The following is a 13,679-nucleotide window of genomic DNA, read 5'->3' on the forward strand; positions in this document are numbered from 1 at the left end:
CAGACAGACACATTAACAGTCGTTCTCACTGAACAACAGTGGTCTTTCTAGGATATTTTTCATTTTTAATTCTTCTGTTTAGTTTTACATGTGTACGGTGCTTCCTCAGTATCAGGAATTGCTTGTAAGAGGCAAATACAAATACATTGTGTTATTCGGTCATAATTCCTGTTAATAGTAATAATAAAAATGTCCAAGGTCTTACTACTTTAAACAAATGTCAATGCACTTAATCATTAAAACATAACTAAAACTTAAATATGTGTAAACAATATAGCTATCTTATAAAACAGTAGTTCAAATGAGGCCAATAGCACTCTTATCAACTCCTCAGTCTTCATTCTTCAAGTGTAAGAATGGGACTGAAGACTCCTTTTTTTCCCAAATGATTAGAAGTTGCAAATTCAGAATTTCATGTTACCACACGTACAAGAGAGGTGGCATTTAGACACTCGCATTCTGTGGCCTGTAGAGGACACTTAGATGATTTTTTTTTTTTTCATATTACTTTATTCATGACATGAAAGTTTTTCCTGTGGGTTTTGCTCTGCTTGGTAAGCTGGCTGGTGTCAGCATACTCAGAAACGCAATGGCAAAACCCTGTGTAATAATCATTTAGAAATGTCACTGAACATTTAGTCTCTAAAAACACTGACTTTTAAAAACTGATTAGTTTCTGATACCTGGATGTTTTTTGGTAATACTTAAGCTTTTCAGGAAAGGAGTTTTTTTCTACTTGAAAATAGAAATTCCGCCTTTCTCCTGCTTTACTGATTTCCTCAAAACCCTTGTGTTATTGAACCTTAGTCAATATTTAACTGTCATCATTTCTGATTAGCAGGATGTGCTCCCTTTTACTTGCTGAGGATCCAAGATAGTGTGAAAGGAAAGTTGCATTGAATTCCTCAGGATACTCTGGCATAGAGATCTTCTTGTGGGAGATGAATGCAGAGAGGCGGCTTCTTTTTTTTTTAGATTTTTTTTTTTTTGGTGCAAGGAATGGATGCTTTGAATAACACTACAGTATTTTAGCAAGGAGATGAACAAGGCATACAAGGGAACAGAAATAGTTTATTGTGTGTGCAAAAGATTTTTTTTTCTATTCTACAAATCAAACTTGTTTCTTATGTTATCATTCACTTCTGCCTTCAGAAAATGATCTTACACCTCAGCCAGCTGTGCCTGGTAGAAAGCCTTGCTTTTGCATTGCTCATTGTCACATGCATCAGAGTTGGAAGGAGAGTGGAAATTCCTAATATTTTAGGATGCATTGCACAAGTACCGTAAAGTGCTGGGACCTGCCAAGGTGCAACTGGAGACTCAAGTTGTCCTTAATGATTGTCTTTTCTTCTCCTTCCCAAATAGTGCCTGAAAAGGATTTAGCTGTGAAAATTGGGCTGTTGTCAGAAAATCAAGGTAGCAGGTCTCCCAGGTTTTTTGAGGCAATGCAGATTACTAAAGTTAACTCTGTTTATCATTAAGTAATGCAAATCTGTGGGAATAAAATTTAGATTGGCAAAAAATATGAGTTTAAACTTGAGTAGCTGAAATCTGGTGTAGTAGAATTTAAAGAAATTCTATCAGTATAAAACAGCTGTTCTGAAAATAGATTGAATTGCCTAGCATTTATCAAATATTTCTGTACTGTAAAAATGCATCTCTTGTTCTCTGACATAAAAATGTGAACTCCCTGAATTTATTACTATTCTCTTTCTAGTCAAATAATCTTTGATCTTTCAGATTTTAAAGCACTTTCATTCTCAAAACTGCCTTGTGTGTTTCTGACTACTTGTAGCATCTTTCATCAGAAGAAAACGACCACAGTTCTTGTTACAGCCAGTCAGATAGTCAGTATGGTTCTCCTCCAAAGGGTTGGTCAGAAGAGTTGGATGAACATGGTCAGACCTTATATACCAATGACTATACTAATGAAAAGGTACTTTTTCCTTCTTCTCATCGCATGTTCTAAATCTTTTCCACTAATTCACTGTTAGAAATGCAGATTTCATTTCTAGGAGTGAAAAGCATCCCTCAGCAGTATCTCCTTTTGGTTTTTAAATATGCATGAAACTGAACAGACTTTTTTTTTTTCTTTATGTATGTTCTTCACTATTTAGAAAAAGTTTTCTTATTTCCATTTGGGTATCAGATTATATTAGATGAACATATCATGTATAATTTTTTTAATTTGTGCCCTCTCCCATCTTCTTGGTTACATTTCAGGAATGAACTTCATACCAATATAATGTTTTTCTTACTGTCTTTTAAAAGCCGTTCTTGTCTGTGGGGACCTTGCAGTTAGGATGGTTTCAAGCTGAAAATAATGCTGTTTTATCAGTTTTATCCTTTACCAGAGATTTTCAGTACTGCTTTCAGATGTAGACAAACTTCTTAATTGAACTACAGCTGTATCAGCAGATTTATGTTCTATTCTAATTATCTGATTGCTACTGACAACTTACTGTGATTCTGGGCATATAAAAATGTATCCCATGTAGGATAAATGACAATATTTGTTTATATTTGTAAAGCAGTCGATTTTTCTCATTGTTCCCTAAAGTTTAGGTTGGTTGGTTGTTTTAACTTCAAGAAGTGTTCATTGAAACAGTAGTTTATCGTATTTATAGTCCCACCTTTTCTCCAGTTGTTATATGCAAGGTTTTTGAAGGAAGTTTTAAAATAATTGAGTTTTATGTCAGTTTTGGAATTTCATAATGCTTAATCTATTTCTGCTAAACATCTGTAGAGCACATACCTTGTTTGGCAAATATGCAAACTTTTTTTTTTTTAATTGTACTGGAATTGATAGAAAACAGCATTTCCTATCACAAGTGGTTTATTGGGAGGCAATCTTGTGAAACCTCCTTGACTCAAGTGCCTCGCTATGTGTGTTTCTGTGCATATTTTTGCATGATCTTGTAGAATTCTGCTCATTACAATTCCTTCCTTTATGCATAGCTAGTCGCAGTTGTCTTAGTTTTACTTCTCTGATTGTGGGAGTTGCTTGTAGAGGTTGCAGAAATTATACCGTCTTCTTCATGATTTATATAGGAACGGCATCTCATGTTCCTGCTGATGTTTTAAAAAGAGAGTTGTTCAACAAGTGCAATTATCTCTTAAATGATCAGCAATTGCTGGTTGAGCTTCTTGTAATTCTGTAATTTTACGTATAAAATCCTTACACAGATGCGATGCAAAGGTTGTGCCTCCTTGAACTGACACTGTAGTGTTGGCAAGAGTGAGATATGCCATCTTTGAAAATACCTGCTTATCACTCTTGTGTGATATCACAGGACTATTTTCTGATGATTTACAGAAGGAAGTAATAATAGCGAACCCAATTCAGGAAGCTGAAAACTCTGTTACTCTCGTTGCTAACCAACCTTGGTTAGTTAACAGGGGTTGTACACTAGACACTGCTGAAATGGATGGCAGTTTATTAAAAATTAACTTCAAATCCTAAGTATAAGAGATTTTCTGTGTTACGACTGTCGCTCTGATTACGTCCTATCATTGCATTTCTTTCTGCAGTGGATAAAACACGCAGATGAACAAGGCAGACCATATTACTACAGTGCCGATGGTTCTCGATCAGAATGGGAGTTACCAAGGGTGAGTGACCTAAAAAGAAACTTCTACAATTTGGGGCTTTCCTCTCCTCCTCAATTAATGTTCTGTGGGGCCTTTAATGGGAGTTATTCACAGCCAGAGGGCTTGTATATTACATTTGGTCATTTCTTGCATTTTTGTGGAATTTCTGATTGTGAAGAGAAAAAAATATACTCAAGGATGTGAAAAATAGATGTATGTAACTATTCAGATGTCAGAGAAGATCCTGTAGCTTTGCTGAACTGAGCTTTTCATGCAGGGCTGCAGAATGTTTGTGGTTTTGCTGTGAAAACCTCTGCAGGAAAAAAAAATTTTTTTACTACAAAATGTTCCAGAGAAACTGTTGTCTATTTTTAGTACCCTTCAAAATGCTTATACAGACAGGTGTCAAAACACAAGTTTCAGCAGAGTTTTGTGGTATCTTAAAGGGTGACACAGTTTCACTAGAAGTGTTTTCTGGTATTTATTAATTTTGTAATTGAACCAGGAATTTGTAGGAAGGGGACAGAGCTCGGGTCACTTGGTTGTCTGTTCGTAATACTATTTAATTTTCATTTTCACTTTGAAAAACTGTAGGACATTTGTCATAATGATGTAGTTGTACATGACTTTCCTGCTATTAGGATGTTTGTTCAATCCTAGATAGTAAGGTGGCTGTAAAAAACAAAACAAAAAGCTAAAACCAACCAACCAACCAAAAAACAACAAACAAAAAAACCCCCAACAACAACAAAGTTTCACACAGTATTGTGTGTGTAAGTATATGAAAGAGCATGTTTCTCAATTATTGTTTCATCAGTCCAAAAATTGGTGTCCTAAGTCACTTCCACTTAGAAAGGAGCAACTTTAATAGATGGTGCTTTCATAATATTTGTGAGAAAATATTTGCCCTGAAATTTATGAGTGAAGTTATGTAGCAGACACTTCTGTTATGTCGGTAAAAGAATTTGTATCTGAGTCACTGAAGAGTTAAGTTAGCTTTGTGAATTCTCCTTGTTGGTCTGATGTGTTAGATGACTTAAATTTTGTAACATACGTAAACCTAACAAGATAATCTGTAACTATTGTTTTTAAGAGCTACTTAGCTGTTGATTATCTGCTAGGTTAATTAGTCTGAAAAACATCTAGACCAGGTTTTACAAGAAGCAATTTTTAGTGCAGTATGCATAATTGAAGTTAATTTTGGGGAATAATGTCTTGGGTACTTCATTCTGCAACTTCTGCAATGCAGAAAGTTCTGACAGTGAAGAAGTTGCTTTCTACTAAAATAGAATTGGTTTGGATTTTAACTAAGTAGCAAATTAAGATGGTTTTAACACAACTACAATGGCACAAAGATAATCCAGAACTGTTACCTGAGGTGTATTAGTATAAAGGGATGGATGGGGTCTGGAATTTGTGTGTTAGTGCATCATGTTCTAGTGATCCTAAACAAACACCTGAGCTCCGTTGTATTAGTAGCCACCTACAGAATGAAACAGCCCCTATTGCGGAGTTTGTGATCTGATATGCTTTAGTTCCTGTTTATATGAAAATCATCACATACTACTGTTACAGATTTTTCCTTGAAAATTATTTCTGTTGAGCCATTTGGGCAGGGTATACACTTTAATTCCTTCTTGAAACTAGTAAATCTTGGGTGGCAGCAAATGCATGGTTAACAGAAGTAAATGGGCAATTGACTCTTGGATTCATGATTCAAGAGTCTGTGTATTTGCAGAAATCCTTAGCTTTTAACTTTGAATACTGTGGAATAGATTAAATATTTCAGCACAAGATTTAGCTAGTTTATGTGCCTGTACCTCTGAAGAACATACAGCAGAGATGTTACACTTGGGAGCAGTTGAAGTGTGATCGAAGATTATTCTCTTGAATCTTACTGAAGCTGGTTCCAAAAGTGCTTAGGAACAAATGAATAGGAAAGACAATGTAGACCACAGAACTGCTTTGAAGAATAATAGTAATGTTGAAAGCTCTCATGAGTGGTGAGAGAAAACCATAGAAAGACTTCAGCATTTTAACTCTTGCTTACTAAGAAAAACCCTTTTGGTCAGTTTTTTCCCAGTGTATTTAGTTCAAATATTACCTTTCAAAATCTGTTGTGAAATAAAGTGATGGAATAGCATGGCCATGTAGTGCTGTTAAACCACAAAAAGGGAGCATCCTTTTGTTAGATGGTTCTTAATAATCTGGACTTCATTAGAACTAAAAGTTGTCCAGAGGTTTCTGGAAATAGCACATTAGCTGATCAAATACTATAACATGAAAAATCTTCATTGTTATAAGATTAACTGTAAATGTGAACATGCTCAGAAATAACACTTCTAGTATTCTTGTATGTGTGTTAAATTGTGAGGGTATATGTTGAGGAGGGGAGGCGGTTACAGAACAAATTACTTCAGACAGTCTCATAGAAAGCCCTCCAGTTATGTATATTTAAATAAGATCTAGGAATAGCTGAATGCCTCTGGCTAAAAATGATGTCTCAGAGTAGCTTTGACAACTGCTGAAAAGTGTATTAAGGCTCATGATGAGTGTGACCCAGCTTTTTGCAGTGAAAGAGAAGAACATACCGAATTATTCTTTACAATGGATAATCCTTAACCATAATTTGTACTACATCTTGCAAAAGACTGAATTTTCTCCATGCCTATGCGTTCTGCTGCATCCATTTGTTTGCTCTTGCCAAATATTTTTTTAAAAAAAGATATAAACCAGCAGATAAAAGTTCATTCCTGTGTAGATCATTATGATAAAATAAGTTTATTTCCTGTGTAGTGAATGAGTAATATCTAAATCATGTTGAGGAAGGCTACAACCCTATTCCAGAAATGGAATTTTCTAATATGAGTTTTATACTTTAAACAAATCAGAAATCTGTATTAAGGGGGGAGAACAGTTAAACTGATCTCAGAAATGAGAACTCTCTAATTCTGAAGTTTAAAAAAGCTAATCTGTCAAAATGATAAAAAGATAGTGAGGTTAACTATGTAATAGCTGTCGAGTAAGTAGCTCGAAGGGGAGGTAGAGAGGACAGCCTAATAAAAATTAGAGATTAATGGCCTCTCATATTTGCAAAATGCATTCCTCGGCTGATATCTGGCATAACAACATGATACGTGCCCATCCTCTGACCAAGCTCTCTGATCCAAGAATAGACTTTGAAAGAAAATCCATAAGCTCTAAGCCTCTGGAGTGAAGTCACAGTTTGGTGTTAAAATCTGCAGGCTGTGATATTGCCGTTACAGTCTGTTCTAGAAGTTCCTGCAGCGTTCCCTCCCCTCGCTGTGTCCACAGAGGAGCGGGCAGGTGGAGGAGCAGCAGTTTGGGTGGTTTTAGGAGCCCAACGATATCTTAATTCAGTCGTGCACTGTGTGAGCTCGGGCCTCAACTCTGGAACTCAGGTGGATGATTTTCCTGCTGGAGACCTGAATGCTGTCAAACAGCACATGCTATCTGAAAAATTACAGTAAAACATGATGCAGGCAGCATCAGGCAGATATCCTGGAGATATAAAGAAAATAAAGATGACAACATGTAAATAGGGCCTGGTTGTCTTACAGTAAATTTGTCTTGTTCTGAGCTGTGTTCCTTGATTTGAGGTAACACACTGTGTGTGCTGGCATTCGTATGTCAATGCACTAAACAGGATCATTAGCAATAGTGAATCATCTTCACATTTTTGTCATAAAATTGGAGATCGCTTGGCAAAAGCTGAGGCTGTCTCAGCTGATGTGAGGATCTAGATAGTTTTTAAGGACAAAAGTGCAAGTGATATGACAAACCTGAGATAAGTACGGGAAGGCAGTCAGATTTTTTTTTGTTTCTCTTTAATGTGGGTGTTTGTACTCAAGAGGCCTGGTCTGGTCTTCCTTATTTATCCTGATGTTTGGTAGTTCCCACCCTCCTCCCCTTCTTCCAAATAAGATGAGAGTGGGGAGAAAGTGAGATAGAGCTGCTTGATGTCCTGTGGCAGAGAATGAGGAATCTTCTTTCCCTAGAGAAATAGAGGGAATGAAGTCCTTACACAGACAAAAAGGATTCTTTTTTTTCTTTATGTAGGTTTAAGAAAAATGTGATTTATTTTAAAAGAAAAGCAAAAGCTATAACAGAAGACTTATGTCCATTGGAACACCATGGAAGTTTATTCGAAGCCAATGACAGTAGTAGCACTCAGGAGTGGTTTTGTTCTGAGGCAATATTTAAATTAAAAAAAAAAAATCTTCGATTTCAGGCAATCTACTGGGACAAGTACAAATAAGATAGTAGAATATATAAGGTGCCAAAGGATAAGATATCAGAATATTTTTAAGTGCTGCTGTTTTGATCTCTGATTACAAGAAGGTAGTGTAAAATGCTCAACTTTGGGTCTCTACATCGTCTGTTGCTTCCCAGTGTTTTCTCCCTTCAACCACCCGGTTCCTTTCATCTGACTGAGGATGTTGTTAATGCAAACCAATAATAATTTTTTTCTGTTTCTTAAAGCTGACAGATCTGTGTCATCTCTATAAGAATGGGGACAACTGCTACAAATAACTCACGAGGTGCTACATTTATTTCAGGCACAATTAGGCTAGGGCAGAGCCTTGAGCCATGCCACGTCTCAGGTTAAAATGAAATATAAATCACTCGGCCAGTTGAGAGGGTTAGAAAATCTTATACCAAGGTAAAGAAAGCTTTGAAGTTGCTGGTGAAGGCATTGAACAAATTCAGCAAAGAAAATAACCCTTTGTGACCTAAATTTACACTACTGGTGTCCTTACCCTATGCCAAGAGCTGTTCTAACCAGAAGTCTGTGTTACCTCATTCCTGCAGTCAGAGTATAACCAACTGGCTCATGTCCTCCCTTCCTGGTAGGAGACGTTCCCAATGAACTGGGAAACAAATTGAGGTGATGTACTGGGTGGTTAATGCCATGGAACAGATATGAGTTTGTGGAGGATTTTTCAAGGAGCAGTACTGTGTATATTTGGAGTTGTGTGGTAGATTATCAAAAGCTTTAGAATTAAGAAAATAACATCGCACCCTTAAGAAGATGCTATTAAGGCATATGGTATAGCAGAGACTGTCCTATCAGGCTATGCGTAGTCTTGAATGGGTGAGTTTTAGTGCAGTATATGGCCCTTGGCTGATCTGTCTTCAAGGTTGCACCAAGGCTTAGGCAGAGAAAGCCTGTTTAGAGTCATGTAAAAATAAGATTTTGCATGAGGGAAGGGGAGCCCAACCTAGTTGCTCATTGTTGCTGATAGAACAGTGGGAAATACCATTGTAAATGCCTGTAGGAGAGGCAGCAGCTCGGCAGGTAGGAGTCCTATAGAGTGTCAATAAGTGACTCTGACCTGAAACTGTTCTGCAAGGGTTTCTGAGCTGAGGAGATGGGGTGGGGGCAGACCCAGGAACAGCAGGGGTGGCGGGACCAGGCCTGGCCTGGCCAGGCTCTGCCCACTGTTCTCTGTCCAGTGGGCTCTGCCTGACCTTGTTCAGTTGGATAATGCAGAGTCTGAAACAGTGTCTGTGTCTCACTGTGATTCTCTTTGGACATCACAGATCAGCCCCTTTATTTTCAAAGTGGAGGTTTTTACTGAGCCTGGAAATACACAAACATTTTCTTTTCCCACCCTTACTATTGTGTTCCACTATTTGTAAGGAAAAAAACAAACAAAACCAAAAAAACCCCACAAACACCTGAGCGCAGAATGTTTACTTGGCACCTCTATTGTGAGAAAATGGGGCAAAAATGTCAAATGTTCCCTTTAAAGACTTGTCAGTTTACTAACACAGTTTGTATCATCAATGCAAATTATTTAAGATGCATGTAGCTCAGTGTTCCTGAGTTGTTAGCAGTGCTTTGTTAATAGACTCCATATACTGTTGCTTTGCTTTCTCATTAAATTTATTCTTTAAAACTAGAATGTTTTATTACTTTACAGGTCCTTTCTTCTTCAGGACAGGGTTGTCTGTTAGATAAATTAACTCCTGATGGCTTGCGATGGTATCAAAGGCACCTTTTAAATATAGATCACCTGTAATTAGGCTTGTGCCCGTATCTTAACCCTTTAACATGGACTTAAATTAAAGATAAATGACTTTAAAATAAGTCTTTGTTTAAACTTATATTTCTCGAGTTACTCAAATGGAAAGTGCATGGAGGATTTCCATAAATAATATTCACCAGTGTCACTGAAGTATAAATCTATTTCTGAAATAAATAGTTCTGTTTCGTAGCAAGAAATATATTTGAATTCAATATGTTGTTCTCTTCCACTGCAAAAAGCTGGGTCACACTTGTTGTGAGCCTTAATAGACTTTTCAGCAGTTGTCAAAACTCCTCCAAGACGTCATTTTTAGATTTTAGTTGTAATATGAGTGGGCATTTTTGCTACATGTTGCTTATCTTGCTCCCACAGTTTGAGTTGTAGGAGCATCTGCAGAGTGGATATTTCCATAACAAGCGAGTGAACTAGTATTACATTCCTTGCAGCATGAATGATGGTTCAGCTTTTGATTTAACAAGGGAACAAACTGAGTGTTGCTTTAACCCCTCACCATTGTAAGGAAGTCGTTGTCAAGTGAGTAAAAATGTGCTGAACCTGATACAAAGTCAGTGCAAACTCAGAAGTGAATTTCTGCAAGGACAACCAATACATTTCTGTCTGCACACGAACAACCAAATTTTATTCTTGATACTGCAAGACCCGTTCAACTGGGAATATTTTCCTACTCTTGTGTGTATTGAAATAATTTAAGGAAACACTGAAGTTATTTACATTTTAAGCATCTATTGACTTATTGGAGCATTGACTCTGCTCACGTAAAATACACAGCTAACACAAGCATAGTGTCTGCCATGGCAGTAGTAATGCTAGGTCTTTATTTGGACAGTAAATATAACTGTGGTGTAGAATTTAGCTTAAATTTGGCATTTATGTTATTTAGGTTAAACCTTGCCATGCTTCATTGGTGTGTGTAGGTGTAGATTTTTCTGCCCTTGAAGACCTGGGGCTCTGAGCTTCCAGTAGGAATTGGTAGCAAAGCTGAAGAATTCAGTGTACTTGCAAAGATTATTGCACTTTATTTGTTACTTCTTACCCAGTAGATTCTAGTCCTTTACATGACTTCTCAAATGCTGCCTTATGATTCTTTCTATGTGCAGATTTTAGTCTTCTGATGCTGAATAGAAAGAATGAGATTTTTAGTTACTTAAAAAACCCCCCAACATACATTAATGTTGTCTTTTCTTGTTTGTATTTTCAGTGTTAAACTTTATTTGAAGTTTTTTAATAATTCTTTATAATGCTACCTCAGTGTTGATGGTGATGATTTAAAATGGCAATGCTACTGATGATAAGTGTGCTGCAGTGCTGAGATCTAATTAAATGCTGGGGCCTTCTCATGACCCTCACATTTTCTCAGCCTGTATATTTTTGTATGTTATTGAATCAGTAGAAAACCTATTTTATGATAAAACCATTCTCTCCTTTGTCAAGTCTTAAAATTATTTACTGCTAAATATTTATTTTCTGTGCTTATGGACTTTTCAGACCAACAAATCCTTTTATAAGTATTTTTATGTGCCTATTCTGAAAAAGCAAGTCCTCAGCCTTGCGTCTCCTCTCCAAGGCATCCCAAACCTTTGGGTCAAAGGGGATCATATCCAGGCAATCACAACTCTCAATCTAAATCCCTCACTGCAGGATAATCGGGTTTTTCTTTTCTTACACAAGAGCTAGACAGGTGTTATAGTTCTGTCAGTGCAATATGAAGAGTGAATGTTTAAATCTTGTATTTATTGTAATTCCATGGTGGTTCTCAATATGCTGGTTGATCACAAAACTGGCAGTAAGCTGTTGCACGAGAAATCAAACATCTCTCTGCCAATGGAGAGTATTTTCCCAGCAGGCCAGTCTTAGTTACTGCCTCGGAGAGGACTACGGCAGAAAGGACTGTGCTGAAGGTTAAATGCAAAATAAAACCAAGGCTATCTTCACACCTTTGGGGGACTTCAGGAATCTGAAAGCTTGCACTGTTAAGATGTATGAATGGTATGTCCAGGTCTTGTTTACATGAATTGAGATTCTACTTATAGTTTGATTTTTCTCTTCTTTAGTATAATGCTTCACCGCAGCAGCAGAGAGATATAATAAAGAGTAGGAGTCTGGACAGGAGGATACAAGAACCGATAGTTTTAACAAAATGGAGGCACAGCACGATTGTGTTGGACACCAATGATAAGGTAGGAGCAGGTTAAACAGCATGCTGGAATACCAACTGTTTGTGATATATGAAGTATTTAATCTAACAGAAATGAGTATGCATGAATTTATGAAATCTTATTTTTCTGTTGTGTCACTGTGTATAACGTTCAGTGAAGCCAAGGACTTTTCTATAACCTTATTACTGTTACTTCGTGAGTAGCAGCTCTTTTCTTGTTATCCTGTAAGTATTCTAACTAGTGTTAGTTCAGGTTCTGGTGTGTACAATCATTTTAATTATAACTGGGAATCTCCCAATTCAGTTCAGGCTATGGAGTATCATTAGGCTTTGAATTCAAGAATTATGGATGTGGGTGAGGTTCTCATGTAAGGTATAGTGATATTTCACACCTGAATGTTTTTATTGTAGGCAACACCAAAGAGGAATACACTTGAAAGATTGCAGATGAATAACTGAAATATTCATAGCACTGAAATAAAAATTGCACTTGCTAAAGCAAAAACTGTGCCTTAAAGATGTAAATAGTAATATTTATCCCTTTAATGACTGTTCCATTAATCTCCACTGTAATATTTCAAGGAAAGAGGAAAAGCTGTGTGTGATTAGAGCAGGGCTGTAATATTGTTGTGGAAGGACAGAGGACAGTGCAGGGAGTGCTGAAACGCTCAGCTTTGATCCTGGCCAGAGCTGAGCTGGGCGTTTGCTCTGAAAAGAGCTACAGGTCAGTAACAACAACAGCTGTTTTCTGCCCATTCTTAGGGCTTATTCTTGATAGTCTGTTTTGGGCTGTACAAAGAAGCTGTTTAGGCCAGCAAGGAGACAGAGCCTCTGTCCCTCTGCCTGTCCCTCTGCCTGTCCCTCTGCCTGTCCCTCTGCCTGTCCCTCTGCCTGTCCCTCTGCCTGTCCCTCTGCCTGTCCCTCTGCCTGTCCCTCTCTGGTTTGATTTTTTTTTGTCCCAGACGTTTCAGCTTGTACTGAGACATTCTGCCCATGGGTGAGCTGAGTGGGGAGGAACTGGAAGGGGTGTGGGAGGCTGCTGACTTGCTGGTTTCTATAACTTTGCAGCAGTCCATCCCAAGACTAATGGAAACGGAAATACTTTGTAATGCTGAAATCTTAGCACAGACTACTCAGAATGAGACACCAGGAAACGGTGTTGTAAACTCCCTTTTTCTAAAGGTACAGGGAGAAATGAATTTGGGAGTATGGAGAATAGCCTATATGTGTGCCTGTGTAATCTCAGATGCCAAACTTCTGTGGACAAAACACAGTAGTTGTAACAAAAATGGATCTGCTACTCAGAATGTTAGTTGCTCGACCTGTTGTTTTTGGTACATTTTAATGGCTTTCCTTGTTGAAATTGGGTACAAGAGAGTGGGTTGTCATGAGTTGACTTACTTCCTCAGGACAGGATTTATTGGATTTGATCTTAAGCTTTTGAGCTGTCAGTTTAGAATATATCATCCGTGGTGCTGGGGAGGCGGTGGACCGTGCCTGGCTGGAGACAGTGCTCATGTGCCTGTTAGATCAGCTCGAGCGATCCCAAGGTTCCTCCACTGCTCCTCCAGCCGTCCCTCTGTACCCTGCATGTCTCGTGTCACTGCACGAGGGACACCTGGACGGAGCCCTGAGAAACCAGAGCTGGTGGGGCGCTTCCAGCCTCATGTGCAGTTTGCGCCTCACAGGTGTGAACGATTCTGTTGGGACACAGCTTGGAGTTTTGGCCTCGCTTTTAAAGGAAGATTTATCTTTCTGTGTTTAGGCATATTTTGGAACAACCTTTATGTAGAGTTGCACTGAATGAAGAAGCTCTTGAAAAACATTGAATAAGTGGAATTGTTTACTTCAAGACACAT

At 37.8% G+C, this 13,679-nt stretch overlaps 1 protein-coding gene across 10 annotated transcripts in view; it reads left to right on the forward strand.

The window, feature by feature from the left end:
* ARHGAP12 (Rho GTPase activating protein 12) overlaps nucleotides 1-13,679 on the forward strand; it is a 79,199-nt gene that overhangs the window by 40,331 nt on the left and 25,189 nt on the right. For 6 of the 10 annotated variants that reach the window (XM_065629063.1, XM_065629064.1, XM_065629065.1 and 3 more), the window contains exons 4-6: nucleotides 1,796-1,936; nucleotides 3,532-3,612; nucleotides 11,717-11,842. In XM_065629063.1, coding sequence (XP_065485135.1) covers nucleotides 1,796-1,936; nucleotides 3,532-3,612; nucleotides 11,717-11,842 — 348 coding nt within the window. The remainder of the gene's footprint in view (nucleotides 1-1,795; nucleotides 1,937-3,531; nucleotides 3,613-11,716; nucleotides 11,843-13,679) is intronic. The other 4 variants (XM_065629069.1, XM_065629070.1, XM_065629071.1 and 1 more) reach the window with 1 other exon arrangement.

Source organism: Caloenas nicobarica, chromosome 2 (assembly GCF_036013445.1).
Source record: "Caloenas nicobarica isolate bCalNic1 chromosome 2, bCalNic1.hap1, whole genome shotgun sequence".
NCBI classification, from domain to species: domain Eukaryota; kingdom Metazoa; phylum Chordata; class Aves; order Columbiformes; family Columbidae; genus Caloenas; species Caloenas nicobarica.